At 35.8% G+C, this 18,876-nt stretch overlaps 3 protein-coding genes across 4 annotated transcripts; 1 reads left to right on the top strand and 2 right to left on the bottom strand.

Annotated features, from left to right (window-relative positions):
• Window positions 1–292: 292 nt before the first annotated feature.
• Window positions 293–4,407, top strand: LOC112527613 (fluoride export protein 2). Of its 2 annotated transcripts, none has more exons than XM_025138349.1 (7): window positions 293–392; window positions 1,595–1,979; window positions 2,070–2,147; window positions 2,659–2,757; window positions 2,933–3,125; window positions 3,211–3,617; window positions 3,899–4,407. In XM_025138349.1, the coding sequence occupies exons 2-7, from the start codon at window positions 1,641–1,643 to the stop codon at window positions 4,115–4,117; spliced, it is 1,335 nt and encodes a 444-aa protein (XP_024994117.1). In that variant the 5' UTR covers window positions 293–392; window positions 1,595–1,640; the 3' UTR covers window positions 4,118–4,407. The 2 variants fall into 2 exon arrangements, with proteins under 2 accessions (XP_024994117.1, XP_024994116.1); XM_025138348.1 differs by having other exon boundaries at window positions 316–392; window positions 1,604–1,979; window positions 3,899–4,169.
• A 347-nt stretch (window positions 4,408–4,754) lies between these two features.
• Window positions 4,755–5,697, bottom strand: LOC112528662 (basic salivary proline-rich protein 2). The gene is made up of 2 exons (XM_025139684.1): window positions 5,076–5,697; window positions 4,755–4,963 (listed from the first exon to the last, which is right to left on the bottom strand). Exons 1-2 carry the CDS (start codon window positions 5,695–5,697, stop codon window positions 4,755–4,757), a joined length of 831 nt encoding a protein of 276 aa, XP_024995452.1.
• Window positions 5,698–6,249: 552 nt separating this feature from the next.
• Window positions 6,250–12,782, bottom strand: LOC112528048 (arabinosyltransferase XEG113). The gene is made up of 13 exons (XM_025138941.1): window positions 12,372–12,782; window positions 11,137–11,433; window positions 10,840–11,045; window positions 10,623–10,728; window positions 10,258–10,514; window positions 9,998–10,133; window positions 9,762–9,856; window positions 9,598–9,651; window positions 9,377–9,490; window positions 9,087–9,185; window positions 8,884–8,997; window positions 7,628–7,714; window positions 6,250–6,762 (listed from the first exon to the last, which is right to left on the bottom strand). The coding sequence occupies exons 1-13, from the start codon at window positions 12,526–12,528 to the stop codon at window positions 6,595–6,597; spliced, it is 1,890 nt and encodes a 629-aa protein (XP_024994709.1). The 5' UTR covers window positions 12,529–12,782; the 3' UTR covers window positions 6,250–6,594.
• Window positions 12,783–18,876: the final 6,094 nt, after the last annotated feature.

The following is an 18,876-nucleotide window of genomic DNA, read 5'->3' as shown; positions in this document are numbered from 1 at the left end:
AACTTTTAAATAGTTGATTCGATATTAACATTGATATATATATATTTTAAATTTATATTTTATTCAAAAATAAAATAAAATTATTGTTTTCTTAAGATAATAAAATCGTATTATAACATCGACAAAGACAAAAAAAAAAAAAAAAACAAACATTAAAATCGAAATGTATTTCGTTATATTGCACGAGTTCCCTTCCTGTTCTAATAAATTATATTATATAAAAAAACACGTGAAAAGTCAACCAAACAGATTTGAAACCTTAAAGGCGAAAGAGAGCCACATTAATTAAAACAATGGGAAAAAAACAAAAGTGAACCAGCAACAATCACTAATCGACGGCATCTCCGGTCGCCGTTAACTTCATCGGATTTCCTCTTATCGTCTTCATTACGGTGAATACACACCCTACCTCTTTGAAATTTTCACTTCTTCCGTAAATTTGTTTGGTGTATTTTCATTTTCAGTTCTGTTATTGTAGTGGTTGCTTACAATTTTATTAAATGATTGTTTATTCTTGATGTGTAAACGCACTAACAGATCCATTTCTTGTTTGATTACTTAATTATAGAAAAGACAATTGAAAAGTTTGCTTTATGATGCAATTTCAGAAATCTATGGCGTAGAGAATACCTATATTAGTGTTTTTACTAATTACTAAGTTTATAAATTATAACATCCGATTCAGATCTGTCTCTTTTGCTTTTTACGAATTAGGTTTAGATGTGTGCTGTAATGGAATTGGATTTTTGGAAATCGAAGTGTATGGTCGTTGATTTCCATTTTTATGATTGATGGGGGCTTTTTGTGGTCATTATTTGGTTAAATTGGATATGATTGCTTGACATGTTCTTTTCTTTTTGCTCTTTTATTGGACTACATATTACTTTTCTACTTATGTTTTATGTCCAAGACAACTTGATTATGATGCTTGACCACTAACCCAACTTAACCTTTTGGCAATTAAAATGCTTCTTATAATGATGCTTTAAGAAACTGATTTGGTTATTACTGTGCATGTAGCCTGCCCCACACCCTACATCTAATTGGGATTTATTCGGTTTGTTTAGTTTGGTTTTGCATTAAACATGTTCGGTATGTGAATAGACTCATGCTTTGGATCTTGGAGAAAATGAAATTCCAACACATATTCATACAAATTACAAGGATCAGAAGCGTCACTCATTAAACAAACCTATCTCCATTGGATCAGAATAAGAATTTATCATCCTCATTAATTAAACCAATCTTTGATCTGTTCATAAATCAATCAACCAATGTATTTCTCTTTATCATTTTGTTCCTTTATATCTATGGGCCCTATGTGTGTGTGTTTCAAAGTCTATTCTTTAAAAGGCTTTTCAAGTTCTGGGATGCCTCAAGTACAATTTTTTTTTCATTAGTTAATGATTATTCAGATTTTTAAGCATTGCAGCCAGGTGACATCACTTGTTATGAATTTTTGTTCTTGTTGGTTTTCATAAGTGGAGTAGTTAACTAGCCCTTGTTTTTAAAATGTGTAAACTGTAAGCCTATTGTTATCATGTTACTTATGACTTGGATTTTGCATCAAAAATTAATCAGCATGCTTGTAAAGCTATTGCAGTAGGAAAAAAGGTGTCAACGGCTTCTGAGGAAGCATAATGGATTATGGCTCTGAACCAAGAAGAAGTGGGTCTTTTAGTCGGATTAGCAGTACAAATTCTTCCTTCAGGAGGCACTCTTTCAATCAAGTAGGAGCTGTCCACCATGAAGTTGATGATGACAGTGATTGTCGATCCGTCTCAGAGGCAGGAGATATTGGAGATAGGGCACTTCATAGTAAAAGGTATAGTGGGAGTGGCAGGCCCAGATTCTCTTTCGATAATAATGGAGAAAATGTGGTAGTCCCAATTCAAGAACATCCTTTTAAAGAATCACAGCTTCCAACTGCATCTCCTGCTTCACCAGACACATTATTACATGACCAAGGCCAGAATAAAGTAAGTTTACCTTGCATTCTATGCATGTTGGTAATTTGTGGGACACTTCCATATGCATGTTGGTAATTTGTGGGGAACTTTCATATGCAGGAGTGCAAAAAAGAGTTGCCATGGTTCATGACATACATCTCATCTCGTGTTCATCTTGCTGTACTTGGCATTCTTGGGGTAATATGCTAAACCACCTTATATTTGTAAGTCCTGCAGCAAAAGATAAATTCCTCCACTTCAAGTTTGAACTTTTATGTTTTGCGATTTGGTGCTTCCTCTTTAATATTCCTCATGTACAAGTCTAACTTTGGTTAGATCCCTGTCATAATTGACTAACAAAGTCCATTGTTGTTACGACTATTGGAATATGTACTGTTTCGATATTCTGGTTTTGATATCCTATCTGCTCCAAAGGCGTTACATTTTCATTTATAATGTCTAATATAGTACTTGAAAGAAACAAAATCGTAAGTAATTTAACACCATCATTGTTCTATCAGTGGTTCATGTAAAGTTCCTGCAAGCAACTTTCCGGCAAAAGATTAGAACCCATGTCAATATTATTTTATGTTGAAAAGTACTCCTTTAAGCAACAGTAGTCTATGTGCCACTCTTTCTAAAAATGGAGGGTATGCCAATTTAACATTTTAACATTTCATTGTTTCTCATAATTGTTTCCTCTATGCAGGTATTGACAAGGTACCTACTAGAAAAATTATTTGGTCCTGAAGTGGTTGGTGCCACAAGTGACCAGAGCTATATGTATGTTGATCTTGCTCCCAATATGGTATCATTTTCTCATTTTTTTCGTTCTTTCTCTCCTCCTAACTTTACCTGCAAAAATTTGTACAGTTTCTTTACTCCCTGTAATAGCATCACCTCTTTCTTTCAAAAATCTTTGTTTCGCAGAAATTCTTTAAGCATCTTATAACTCTTTCTTTCCTCCTTGTCTCATATTCAAGGTTGGTTCATTCTTGATGGGTTGGTTTGGCGTCGTTTATAAAGGAGATATATCCAAGTTCTCCCCTGAGTTAGCTGTCGGGTTGACAACAGGTTACTTGGGGAGTCTCACCACATTTAGCGGCTGGAATCAGAAAATGCTTGAGCTTAGTGCCGACGGTGACTGGGTTTTTGCTGTACTTGGATTTCTGCTTGGTAATTCGACATACAGTGACCAAATTTACATAAATGCAGGTTCTGTGTCCCTATGGTTTGTTTCATTCGGGGTTTTACTGTGCAGGTCTGTTCCTTGTTGCTTACTCTTTCATGTTCGGGGTTGAGACAGCTAAGGGGTTGAAATGGGCTTTTAACAGAACAAATCTAAGTTCCAAGTGTGGATTCTCTGTAGTAAATACGATTATGAGTCAAAGTATATTAATAGTGGTGATGATAACATTGCTGGGGTCGCTATGGGGTGTGAGTGTGGCATTGTTAACAAAGGATTTTGACCATGATAGCAGTACAAGTCACTTGTGGCTCGGGTGTATAATTGGACCAATTGGTGTATGGATCAGATTCTATTTAGCACGACTCAATGGACAAGGCTTAGGAAGGACAGAGATGATTAAATGGATGCCTTTTGGGACACTAATTGCCAACGTAGTTGCCGCCTGCATCATGGCAGCCATGGCAACCATGAAGAAAGCTGTAAGTCTCCATTATTTGGTTTTGCATCTTTAACATCCCTCACGAACAAAGGTGACTGCATGCATACACGAATGTTCACATAACGTACAAAAGTTAATGGAGAGAGACCAAATCCGTATGAAAATGGAAACCATAACGATAGTGCATACACAGGCTAGAAAACTTTGGACCCATGTTGGCTAGGATGCACTTAATCGTACATCTAGGCTCTATATGTTAACGTCTAATTGCATTGCAATTTTCTCGACTAACACGTTTTTTTATCATCGATGATTATGCAGGTGACGAACAACCATTTTGGGATTGTGGCAACGGGCATACAATTCGGTTTGTGTGGTTGCTTGAGTACTGTTTCGACTTTCATAGCCGAATTTGGAGCAATGAGAGAGAGCAAACATCCTTGGCAAGCATACGTCTACGCCTTGACAACTATAATCATCTCATTTAGTTTGGGCACCTTGATCTTCTCGGTTCCGGTATGGACCAAAGGTTGGACTTAGTCTGGTATACGTCAAGACATCTCGAGCCTTCATAACCACAACTTGTTCATATTAGAGCATCTCCAATAAATTCTCCGAAATGGAGAATCAAAAATCAAAGATCTCCAAAGAAAATTTATGTTCATCTCCAACAACGTCTCCATTTTGGAGATTACAATATGAATTATATTATTAAAATATCCAAATATAGTCAATGAGAGAGTCAAACATGCTAAACGACCATCGCTTTCAATGTATTATTTCCATTTATAGATTATAACGAACATCAATGTTGCTTTCCTTTGTTAGCCATCAATGCCTCGTCCAAAGAAACTATATTCGGGCGACATGAGATTTTGGTTTTGGACTTGGTTTGTTTGTAAGTCAATGTTCGTCGTCAAATTTCATCTCTCGTAAAGTAAACCCGACTTCTTACTTACCCTCGAAGGGTCGTTAACTCGTCTAATTTACAAATCAAATATATATATATATATATTACCTAAACGAATAAATAGGACATTAAATATGTTACAACATTTAGGTCGAAAATACCATGATAACAAAAGAAGCTTATGAAGCGTAAAAACATATGTATATCTACAACGGTTTTTATATCAGTGGCATTCAGAATTCCAACACCTCCTTGACGTCTGAAATTTTACTTCCAAATCTTGAATTTTCCCTTACCCTTGTGCTTGCCAAACTTCCCACGCTTGTATTTTCCGTGCTTGTGCTTTCCGTGTTTATATTTTCCACCATAACCGTGACCGTGACCATGCCCATGTCCGTAGTGACCCATTGCATACGCTGCCGCTCCCCCCGCGATCACTCCCATTACGCCACCAGCTCCTTTTTCTCCTTTTTGTGCTGTGTATATCACATGAAAGATTAAAGGAACTACAAAACATAATTCATACTTAACTAATCTTAGTTGATATTTAAAAACAAAAGGAGCTCAAAGTAAAGTTGACACTGATACCTCCATGTTGGCCAGGATGAGCACCTTGAGGGTGTGCACCAGGGTAACCAGCCGGTGGGTATGCACCAGGATAACCTGACGGTGGGTATGCACCGTGAGGACCTCCTTGGGGATATCCAGATGGTGGGTATCCTTGAGGATACCCTTGTGGAGGCGGATATCCTTGTTGAGGAGGATATCCTTGTGGTGGATACCCTTGTTGAGGAGGATACCCTTGTGGTGGATACCCTTGTTGAGGAGGATATCCTTGTGGGTACCCTTGTGACGGATACCCTTGTTGAGGAGGATATCCTTGCGGGTACTGTTGTGGTGAATAACCTTGTGGGTATTCTTGTGGAGGGTACCCCGATTGTGGATACCCTTGAGAAGGATGGTCTCCATGTGGAGGATATACCCCTGGTGAAGGTTGCCCTGTTGACGGGGAATGTTCACCATGGGGAGGATTTCCCCCTTTTGATGGTGGATGTTCTCCATACGGAGGATTCCCCCCTGTTGATGGTGGATGTTCTCCATACGGAGGATATCCCCCTGGCAAAGGTTGTCCTGCTGACGGTGGGTTTCCTCCTGATGAAGGATTATTTCCACCGGCACCTGCGCTACTTGCATCAGGTTGATTCGCCATAGTCACAATCAATTACAGAACCCCCTTCTCGTTACGAGATCAGAATAAATGAGTAACTTTTTAAGATGAGGATTTATTTCTTCATTCGTAGTCGTTTAACTTTCTATATAAGGTCAACAAACCACTAATATTTTTTATGGAAAAACTTTTTCATGGTTGACATGCTACAACGACGGATTTATAGGATCTTTTCATGTGTTTTGACATTTCTATTTAAAGAAACATATTTTTCTTCGAACGTTTAGTTTCCCCTCACCACTACCACCCGAATCTTGTGTAAGCCACAAAATGTCCGTTGAGTTTTCCTTTAAGTAACGGTAATAAATTCAAGATTTCTGTATTTCGAGTATGAATATATCAGATTGGATAAAACTCTGTTGTCCCAGATTTCCCCATCCCATCTATGTCCACCAATTACATGAATATGCATAAGCAGAGAGAAAATAAAAACCAATTAAATAAATTCGTATTAAATAAAATAACTGTGTCTTCGTATGATTGGTCAGATCGGGAAATTTGGGACATGGTGTTATGGGATGATTCAAACAACAGTGAAGAACATCAAATGCAAAAGGCTTTACTTGTTCCTGGTTTCATTTGCTCACTTGTTTGTTGCACATAAGAACAAAAGCTAAACCTTTCTCTATTGAAACCAATAAAAATCATCGAACAAAACGCAACTTTCAATGTGCGAGGTACAAGTCAGTATAACATTATTGTTCAAAACCGAGCCCCAATATCACTCAACGACCCTTTGCTCTTTGTATACACGAAAGTACAGTACCATAACCATGGATCACAAGTCTCGTTGATTTGAACCATTGGTAAGGACTCGATTATACGTCAGAGATTCGTCAGATATCCCGTAAAATCTTGGTTGTTTGCTTATGATCATGATCACCAATGAGGGTGATCGTCTTCTGGGGTTTGGGGAGGGAGAGGCTTCCAATCGGGCTTCTCGTCCCAAAACATGTCGTAGTATATGTGACCTGGAGTGTGTTTGTCGACACAACACCATATTCCGACATATCGCTTTACCCGGTTCCTGAATTTTTCTTCCCTTGTCTGTCCACATCAAAAAGTTATGATGAGATGCTCATTCCAAAAAATCATGTAAAACTTGCATAATTTAAATATGAGGGACTTCTGTCTTGAACTAAACCAAACAAGCTCAGTATATCTCATCCGGAGGTAGAGTCTGAAAAGGGCTAGATGTATACAGACCTTTCCTCTGCCTCTAGAGGTAGAAAGACGGGATACTTAGCTGAATGACCTATAAAACTGACTCTAAGAATCTAACCCTCTAGTGTATGATGCGTGGCATGGCGTAGCAGCAAGGTCAAGCCTTAAGCCTTACACGCCACGTTGCAATCTTTCCCCTAGTAAACTTTTAAGCTATAATGACGAATTTGCCCCCATAATTGTCAATAGAAAGATGCGTCTTTCCCTAGAAGTTCCACCCTAATTTGGAAAAGAAGCGAAGAAATTGTTCTCCCCGTCTTTTCATGAGGTTAACCTAATGCAAAAATAACCTTGTAGGGTTAGCTCAACTGACAATAAGGCTTGAGGATCCCTCCTCAGAGGTCACCCCACCAAAGTCCTACTATTCTCCAGGGACCCTGGTATCAGTTGAGGTGTGCACAAGGCACCCATGGTACGATAACAAGTGAACGAACACCTTCATTAATATGCGTGGATGATCACTTTGTGCATTTCATGCTAGATATCGAAAATACTACTCAATAACGACAAAATAGGGGAATTAAGAAGTTTCTAGATACTTTTTGGAAGTTGCATGGAATATCGCAAATCCTACTTCCGAGTGGGATATACCGAGTATGCTTGGTTTATCCAAAATAGAAACGTGTTGCGATTTTTACGAGATGGATAGTCGAGAGAAACTAGAAGGAAGGGAAAACGGATTGCTTGCCTTATCGGTGAATCCTAGGAAGGCATCTTGCATTGATGAAAACTGGATGACTTTGACATCTTTCAATGGGGAGAATACTGTTTTGAACTGTTCAGCATCAAACAAACCGATCACAGTGAGGTTGAAATTCCAAGCAGGCAAAATAATTATCATCAGAAAATAGTAGTAATCATATAGCAAATCCAATGAATCACTCGGCGTTTATACCAAATTAGTCGTTATGAGAGCGCACATAACGTGACCTCGACCTAATGGGATACCCTCTTCTATCGACAACTGATTTCATAAGGTCTGCTTGCTCGTAACATTTTCTCCTTTTTTACTACTCCCTCCGTCCCAAATAAATGTCCACAATGAAAAAAGGCACACAATTTTAGAAATGCGTAATAATTACACTTTTTAATTAACTAAATGACAATTTTACCCTTAAATCTTAATAATTGAGGCCTCCCGTAACTAAGGGTAGAATTGGAAGATATGCACTTACTTTTGAAAGTGGACACTTCTTCTGAGATAACAAAAATAGAAATATGGATACTTATTTTTTAACGTTTTCATATAGTGGGTGGGCCATAAAAACCTTTTTACGCTAATAAAAGGTCCTGACGATTCACCTCCTTGAACTCCCGGGATCTCAATTCCGGACTTTCCTTTAAACCAAACGCGAGATTGGAATGGAATCCAATTCCAAATCCCCGCAAACCAAACTGGCTCTAACGGGGCGTTTGATTTAATGGAATGGTTTTGAGAGATTTGGATTTCGTGGAAGGGATTTGGAATTTTTGGTGTGTTGGATTTGGAATGGAATTGAATTCCAACTTTTGTAAGTAATTTGTAAAAATAAATAAATAGATAATTATAAAAATAATTAAATTACCTTTTTATTATAAAACAAAATTTTCAACATATTTTAAAACATTATTACAAACAAATCTTACGAAATCCCGTGAAATACCAACAACCCACATAGGATTTCTAAATCCCATGTTTGTGGGATTTCAAGGAAATCTCGGGATTTCAAATCCAAGCAATCCTTCAAACCAAACATGGGAGTGGAATGGCTTTGAATTCCAAATCCCTCCAAATCCTACAACACCGGACGGGACCTAAGGAAATTTCATGGTGATCAATCGGCTACATACGAAAGTATAAGTGGAGAAATGGAAAATGGTGTGAACAAATAAACCCTAAACCCTAATTTAACTAAAAAAAGATAAGGGAAAACGATCATAAGCTTTTTCATTTATCTTGCATACCGTTTCTTCATTGCTATGCCTTGGAAATCTGAGTAGTCTTGTGTTTGTACTGTTTGATTGGCAATTTTCTGACCCTCCTTGACATAGTTGTACATCGAGCCATGATTCCTTCACCTGAAAGCACGCAATCGTAGAAAGATAATGTCGGGTCAAAGTCAACTAAAGAAGTACCCCAAATGAAGATCAGCAATCAGCATGCATACCTGTGCAGGCATCAATGGGTTTTCAAATAAAGAATACTCTCTTATACCGATTCCAGGACCAAATTCCTCCTCGGGCAGTGCCTTTAACATCGTATGCACCTGCAGAACCGCACTTGTTTCTGTTAACTAAATCCACCGTATATGTTACAGCATATTGCAAAGATCCTGGATGCTAATCTCACTTCTAAAGAAAGATCTACCATTTGTGCAGAAAGAATGCTTTTTCAAACAAGTAATTGAAGTTATTCGGTGCAGCCTTTTCAGAACGAAATTTGCAACACGAGACGTACCTCAAATACGTGATCCAAAGGACAGATGAAGGGTTGTCTTGTCATTGACCCTATGAGAACTCCCGGATGTGGAAACCATAATCTATCCAATCTACACCACAATGGAGGCATAACCTAAAAAATTGCAAATTGGTAAGAAATATTTATGTCCTTGGCTGTTTATCGTCTTTTGAAGACGTTGTACTATCAAATGTACGTGAATCAAAGTAAATGTTTCTCACCAATGTGCGATTCAAGATTGATGCTATGGCAAGCGCAGTCCTTATTTGCTTTATCTGAAATCCACTCACATAAATCAAACTAGAAGGTACAAAAGGCCAAGACTCGAATTATAAGATTGGAAACAGAAGAGGCAAGAGGAAGAGATACGTTCGTGCATGCATACTTGATAATTAACAAGGGTGAAATGTGTTTGAAGATTATGTTCCCCATCAAGTAATAAGTTTTTGGGAATAGATGGCTTGAATGTCAAGAAGCCTCCTGTAAAACACGCACGCAGCTTAAAATCGTAACTAGAATCTAACTGCAGTGTATATAAAATATTGTAACATGAATATCCGAAAGTTAAAATAAGTGTCATAAGAAACAAGTTAACTTGTACGGATAAGATGCAATATATACCTGGTGAATCATAATATTCCGGTGGATCATAAAAAACCATAGCTTCACGTAACCGGTGACGCTTTCCTTCCGTTCCTGCATACTGGAATGTGGTATGCACAGCATAAGGCTCCAATCTGAGTTGTTGATACATGGCCTGCAAATGCAGCATGATGACTTAAAAAATGCCAAATAACTTAAAGTACGTAAATCAAATCAAATCAAATCAGTTAAGGAAAAGTTAAGGCATTGCAACCAGCAACCTGATGGCCCGCCCTTACCTGAACAAAATAAGTATGTCCGCTACAAAATATACTTGCAGGCAAAAGTCCAAGCTTTAGGCTTCCATCATAAGCATAAACAAGTCCACTTTCCTCATCGACAGACGGTCCCAGTTGCCTGTGCATGAGATCATTGAAACCGTTCTGATCCCATATCTTATCATCGGCTAAAAGCAAATCTTTCCATTCTTTTGCCAACTTTTTTGCAGAATCAGATGGCCGCCAGTGAAAAATACCTATATTATATGCAGCACCGACTGTTTTCTCCAAACATTTGTCAATTAGTGTGATTCAAGAATGATTGTATATTAATCCGCAACATTTATCTCCTAAGTTTGACAGAAGCTAGATTACACAATTTTCACCTTGTTGCCAGATGTCTAAGCGGTCATCAGAAACTGTTGGTGTAACTTGATCGGTTGACGTCAACACATCTGCTTCAGGATATCGTGCAAGATATGGGAGTGGATTCTGTTCAAGAAACGCGGCAGATTTTAGAAAGCATTTTGTGACGACGAGAAGCAAAGAGAGAAGAAACTGATGATGAAAATTATAAAGGAAAAACGGGTCGAAAGAAGATACCTTTAACCAGACCATGTCAGTATCACACATGAGTAATTCGTAACCAAAAGGTAGCATTGAATCAATGAGAATGACCTTTTCCCTTCCCATTTTATGAAACGTTGGTGAGCCCCATCCAACATCTATTGTACTCATATGGCTTCCCATATCAAAAACCGGCACACCCTTCCAATACAAAGCCTCCAATAGTTTTGTGTCCATTGCACCTGAAAAGAAATAGTTCGGGTTTCTTTAGGTCTTCGGAAAATGGGTTTAAAAACTTCATTTAGTCTGTGGCAGGATGCAAAAACAACTCACCAACAAGAAGATTCTCCACGCCCAAATCAGTCAAGTGTTTAACCCACGTGAGGATAAAATCCATGAAGGCATAGTTACCAAAGGTTGCTACTATAACGTTATCCTTCACCCTTTCTTGAACCAATTCTTTTGTTAAACGAAATGTCTCTAATGGGGGAATCTTTGAACCCGGTGGGGGAATTTCCCAAATGGGCTTTAATTTCCCTCCATGGGGCTGAGGCATAGGTGCCATTAAACCACCACCCACTCTTAGTGGATAAGAATCAAGACTTTGATTTGGGGAAGAAGGTGCCACATCTACACATGAAACGAGAAGACATGTTTAAATTTTGAACATAATAATAATAAACAAAGTATCGGTTTTAATTAACATATCGAGGTTCTCCTTGTCTTAAACACCCATCAACCGTTAAAATGGTAATCTATAAAGCTATCAAGGTTAATATTTCAAACAACTTCTAGACTTCAAACCAGAGTCTTGCTCTCTGCTAAGTGCCAATAAACTATGCATCGTAAAGTGAACTCTAATGGCATGGTCTGAAATTCCAACATTTGGGGCGACATTAGTTCAACATTTGAATTAAAAGAGCTTCAATTACAATTGCAAGCTGCGAATGTGTTTCATACAATAGCAATAGATCAAAACTAAGGATGGTTTTCAAGAAATCTTGGAGAGAGTGCACATGAAAACGAAATACGATCCAAGCTCCCAATGGAGCCTAAGAAACATTCACAATAACATTGTATAAAAAGGGAAATATACATACATACATACATATATATATATATATATATGTCAAATCAGATAAAGAAAACCGGGGTTGATATAACTTCTGTGCCTCTCATTGATGCACCACTCACAATTGTTGGAACCAAACACTTGATGTCTATATTATCCTCATCAATATCCAAATAGTTTAACCCCCCAGATGAACACTAAGATAATTGGTCTCTTTAGTTAAGCTTCCATCAACGTCTAAATTCTTACCCAATCCAGCAGATACCTAATTCAACAAGAATTTGATCCCAAAAGAAGCTAGAAATCAACCCCAATTCGTTGACTTTATTCTAAAATTCAAATGACAACTGAAATTCCAACAAAAGAAAACATAGAGAGTTCAAGAAAATGCACTGTTATCATGTCTTCAGTATATAATGCATACACACATACACACATATATGTATATATATAGATCAGTGCAAGTATATTGACAGAGAAAAAGGAAGAGAGATACGTTGAGAGAGTCCCCAAGAGAAGGCGGAATCAGGAGTATAAACCGCGGAGAAGACATAAATGGCAGAGAAGAGGATTCCAATCAACACAGTACCATATACCGTCAAGAACAATGGCTTTGAATTCGTCACTTCCTTAAACGGATTCTTCCAACCCATTTCTTACTTATCGAAGGGATTATCAAAGAACCCTAAATTCCGGATTCGATTGACATAATCGCTACACAACAAAACCTTCCAAAAAATCAGAGACGATGAAGAAAAAACGAGTAGGGTTTTTCTCAGTTGTTTCGTTTCCTTTCTTGTATCGAAGAATCGGAGCAGTTGAAGGTAGTAAGTAGACAGGCAGCCACACCAAAAGTCAATGGACAACAAGACTCTGTCTAAAATCAAAATCTGAATCCGTCCACCATTATCAAATTGATGTACAGAGAGTGGGAGCTTTGTGGGGTTCATTTTTTAAGAGGAACCCAAAATAAATTTGAATTAACTACACATTTATGGCAACTCTAGACTTAGAAGCATGTTTTGCTTTTATCAAGAAATCATGAAAATTCATCAACTAATCTTTCTTTCTTTTTTTGGGTAGTTATCAAGATTGGATTTTGATCGGTTAAATTCATGAAATTTAAGCAATGAATTATAATATGTAATAATTGGTTGAAAAAATCGTGTAAAGATGTTTAATTCTTGATACATAAAATCGTGTGGAAATTTTCAGATGAAAACGATACCGAATTGATCGTTCAATTTGTTATTTTTAGTAATTATTGAGTTCGATTTTGATTGGTTAAATTTGTGAAATTCAACTGTTGGTTTTAATTACGGACGTCTGACATGCAATAATTAATTGAAATTATTTAAGATTGTACTTTTTAAGGGTGTTGGATCGTTGATACATAAAGTTTGTTTTTAATTTGGGTTTATAAGAGCATCTCCAACAGCCATACTATATTTTTTTTTCTATAATAGAGTATGAAAAGTCAAAATCTTCTATAAGAAATTGCATCACTCTAAGGATTATTATATTTTAGCAATTCTAACATTAACTATATTAATAAAATATTCAGTATATTTAATAAATATTATTTATCTCTTATGCATATTTATTTTCAATATCTCTTATTGACGAGAAATAATTAAAATATTGTTTCTTTATCTTCTATAGAGTTCTAAAAATATTATAAATTTTAAAATTTACGGAGTCTCTCTCTCTTGTTTTCTCTATTTTAGAATACCATTTATCATAGTTGTTGGCGTAGTTTTAAATAACTCGTTATGACGTCAAGGCTTGGATCACTGCTTCGTTAACCCCCTATGGCTCAACTCTAAGGTTTGACTTGCATTGTGCCACATTATGGCACAATCTGACACATTGTGGGAAAAAATAACAAACCAAATAAATCAGTCTTATAATTACCAATCCTAATTAAAGCTTAGGGGCTGTTTGGTAGTTGTTGAATGGTTTTTGTACAGGATGATTAAAAGACTCTTATGATATAGTATAAAATTAAAATATAATTGTTTGATAATTATTTACAATGAAATTATGACGCTGAATGGTGAAATGAGACCCATGATACAAATCATTTAGAAAAAATTTTAAAATCATTAAGAGACAAATTTTTTTTGTCAAACAAGATTCACTTTTTAACGATTCAAGAGTTATCTCTTAATGGAACTATTAATAGGTAAACAAATATCCTCTTAATCAAAATTGAGGACCAAAAACGGGATCAACTTTTTGACTAATTGGACTTGAAACTTTATTAGAGTAAATGGGCTTTTCAAATATGGTCTTTAGATGACCTTAGTCTCGGGCCGGGCTTTTAAAGCCCATTATACATGTTTAGTAATGGGCCTAATGACTCAAGATTTCAAATATTGCTTGAAATTCTCAACACGTCTGGTTTGACGAAACGGTTTTGACGGATTTGAATTTCTTCGAAATCTTTGGCGTGTTTTGTTGTAAGATTTGAAATGGAATTGAATCCCTTATTTATAAATACTTAAATTATTTTTTTTTGTTATTACAAAACAAGTGTTTTTAATATATTTTAAAACATTATTACAAACAAATCTTATGAAATTCCGTGAAATATCAACTATCCCTATTGGATTTCGATGAAATTCCCGTATTTCAAATCCATGCAATCACTCAAATCATACATTTGTTGGAATGGAATCGAATTGCAGATCCCTCAAAATCATATCCAATCTTACAAACCAAACGAGTCTTAATTTTCAATTACGATATAAATATATGATAAATTATTTAAGATTGACGTCGGAAAAAAACATGACACCATATTATTAATTATTTAAAATGGAAATACATATAATTGTATTTCCTATCAAATACTTACAAACCACTTTTTTTATTATAAAATATGTTTAAAATAAAAGTACTAAATATAAAATATACATAATAACTTATTAATTTACTCAAATTTCATTGTTGTTTGCTAAAAAATTAAATAAAAAAAATATTGTTTTAACAACTGAATGAAGAAGTAAAAATCGAACATAATTAATGAAGTGAAGAATATAGTGGGCCTCATGAAAGTGGAAGCCCAATAAGCTAACATAGCCCACGTACTTTCGAATTCATAATTAGTAATAGAGATGGCGAAATGGACTCGGTCCAACCTGTCATCGGTGGAAGACGGTGATCGTGACCGATTTGGGATCATTCGGGCCTGGGACTGGTTTGGGATCAGTCGGGCCTGGGATCGGATACAATTTTTTTCAGAAAAGAAGGTTCGGTCCGATTCGGAACCAATTATGGGCCTGGCCAAGGAATGACCCGATTTTTCAAAAACATTGTCGTTTATTACTGATACCCATGGCCATATGACTGTTTTTCCCCCTTTTTGACCCTTTTTGTCTCATCTCCCCTGGGGGGAAGATGTCATCTCACAAACGTTCACAGTTCTTGTATTTACTTGACTCAATTACATATTTACAAATGTATCATAATAACACTTTTGTATTTCTTTAAAAAAAACTTCAAAAAGAATTACGTAAAGAAAATCAAATTTATAACCAATTACAAGAAACCTTAACCGGACCTTGGGTTTTTGGTTGAAACTAGGACCGGTTACGAGAAGTTTGATTTCGAAACAATCGTCAAAGGAAGTTGAGGGCGTCAAGTTTCAACCCCACAAATCATTAAGAAAAAAACGTAATAAAATTTTCAGAATAATGAGCCGTTTACTAAACGCTTACACGGTAAGTGTTTACCGGGTAATCTTTCTTATTAGATGAACATGACAATGGTCAAAAATCTTACCCGATAAAAACAATGATAAAGATGGAAAGTCTTACTCGGTAAGTGAGGGTGACGACTTTTACCCGGGTAAGCGTTTACCGAGTAAATTGTTGCATACGATACCATTTCGATGTATTACAATTTTACCCGATAAAATAAATTATAGTATTGACTCCTAATGATAAGCACTTACCGAATAAATATTCAGATAAACGGAACCTAAAATATTTTTTGTGATATTAACTAATAGATATTTTCATAGAATATAAAAACATGAAATTTTGAATAATGACGTCATATATTTCAACGATTTAGAGACAATCTTGATTGGGCCACGTGGAAATCAATAGGAAAAAAAACCATAACCAAGTACACAATCAAAATTTAATTAACGATATTGTTTATCGACAAGAGTCATCTTTCTTACATAAAATATTGCTATTAAAACGTCTTTTATTTAGTTTTATTTTCTCTTACTTATTGGATAAGATTTTTGTTCCGTTACGTCTGTTATCATGTAAGATTTTCATTCATTGTCATGTTTATCAGTCGATAAGATCAATAAACGCTTATCCGATAAATGTTTGATAAACAACACATAAAATATTGATTTATACTCATGTTTTTCGAATTACTATAAAAAAATTATCGAGGTGTTTGGGATTGCTTATATGAAACAACTTATGATTTTCCACAAAAAAATCTTATCACTTTATTATAAGTTAGAATTGTTTAACTTTTTCAAAAACTCCTTATTACCGATTTGACACCGGTATAAACTCTTTATCCAAACATTCAAAAATACTTATTACCGATGTTACACCGAAATAAGTCAATAAGTTGTTTTTATAAGCAATTCCAAATACCTCCTTAAGAAGAATCCAACTAGATATTTTTTTAATTTAAAAAAGAATTAATGAGTACGTGCGATTCAATCCATGAATAGTCATACCCCACTACAAATCATTACTAATGGCAGCCATTAGTTTTTTAATTAAACCATATGTTTACGTTTAATTAATCCAATCAAGTTTTAATTGGACAGACAACCAAGTGCTGGAATACCTTCGTTTTATGGATTGGTCTAATGAATAAGCTTTTTGATCTTAATAAAAAATTTATATTTTTTATACTATCTGTAACATTCAAGACCAACTGTACTAGATATTGTCTGCTTTGTTGATACATGGACTCGCAATTTTAAAACGCGTATGATAAAAGTAGGTATCTAGTCCCTTCCCTTATAAGGCAATCTTAGTTCACCTCCCTAACCAACGTGGGATCTTACAACTAAAAACTAAAAAAATAAAAATAATTGAATAGTTATTTGAAAAGTTATATTTTCACATATTTCATCCGTTAAGGATTATGTCTGATTAAATTAAGCTCTTTTTCGGTTAGAATATTGTTTTACACAGATATCATCTGAATTGGTTAAGTTAGATATCTGATTATTAAGAAAACTCTTTTAACTCTGATAGTATAAAGACAAGAAAGGCTTAAGAGGTGATTAATGTTAGTTAATAAAAAATTATTATACATTGAATAGGGATTAGTAGATGCATGGTAGGGAACAACACCAACTGGCATTTTCACTATTTGCCTTTTGACTTTGTTTTTAATATTAATAATTTAGTGCTAATTAAGCACGATTATCTACGTCAACAATTATCTGATTATCTCAACGAGTAATCGTTGGAGTACGATAGTTTTGATATCTACATGTCAATAAAGCTAAGAGGGACGGAAAATTGGCTTTATCGCTGCGTTTTACCAGTAAAACATGACAAGACAAAATTCGTTGCCTTGTGTTCGGTATGACATGAGACATATCAAAAACTCATTGTCTCATGTTTGGCGTGACATGAGACAAGAACAAAGATTGGGAACTGGTGGGACAAAAATGATTTTTTTTGTTCCACCAAGGATGAGACAGAAAATTAAAAATTACTAATCTATTCTCATTTGATATTATCTTAACATGATATTTGTTTTAGTGGTCACCATCACCTATCATCGACGCCGTTGTGACCACCATCAACTACCACTGGCCACCTCCACTAATACAACTGTCTCCACCACGATAACCATCGCTGGCTACCACTACAATCGCCCACCACCACCTTTACCTTCACCACATAAGCTACAATTACCCTCCACCGTTGTCGCCTGCGACTACCACCATCTTCACATCCTCCATATATAGTCTCTATCGTTCACCAGCCACCACCACCTCTACCTTCATGAGCATTTTTTTTGCAACAACCTCCACCCGCCTCTTATCCACGGTCTTAAAGTCCTCCACGGTTAACGTTGTCCACCATCATCGTGAACCACAAATACCTCCACCACCACCACCTCTACCTCCACTACATCAATGACAACCACTTTCTCTACCACCGTCGACAGCCAGCAAACCTAATAATAATATAGTTTTTCTTTGTATGAACCGGGTTTTTTCCACTACCATCAATTATATCAAATTATTCATTCAAATTTGGTATTATTATATATGTACGTGTTATATATATATAGGGGCCTAATCAAATGAGAACTAATTAGTTTGTGGTAACCGTGAGGTCCAATCTCAACCACAAATCAATAGATAAATTAAGAAATTTTTAATTTTGGTAATTTTTAATTAAAATTTTAATGTAAGGTTATTTTAGGTATTTTCTCTCATCTCTTCTATCTCCTCTCTTCTCTCTCCATCCCCGGCCTCCATCCTCTGGCCTCCGGCCACCATCCTCCGGCCTCCGGCCACCATCCTCCGGTGATACCACAATGATATCACAATGCATCTTATATGTGTTTGAGTATCACACTGAGGTCGTTTGTGTGGTCGATTGGATATGTAACACAGTGGTATCACAATTCATCTTATATGTGCTTGAGTATCACACTGTGGTATCATCGGAGGACGGTGACCGGAGGCCGAAAGACGGGAACGAAAAGAGAAGAGAGGAGAGAGATGAGGGAAAATACCTAAAATGTCCTTGCATTAAAATTTTAATTAAAAGTTACCAAAATTATAAATTTCCTAATTTATCTATTGATTTGTGGTTGAGATTGGATCTCACGGTTACCACAAACTAGTCAGTTATCCCTTAAATGAACCCATATATATATATATATATATATATATATATATATATATATAAATTGTGTTAAAATGTTTATAAATTAAATTATTTAAATATTTATTTGATTTGTGTAATTTATAACTATTATATAAT

This window comes from Cynara cardunculus (assembly GCF_001531365.2).
Source record: "Cynara cardunculus var. scolymus isolate 2C chromosome LG 15, CcrdV1, whole genome shotgun sequence".
In the NCBI taxonomy this organism is placed as follows: Eukaryota; Viridiplantae; Streptophyta; class Magnoliopsida; order Asterales; family Asteraceae; genus Cynara; species Cynara cardunculus.
This window is presented reverse-complemented; position numbering and strand designations above follow the sequence as displayed.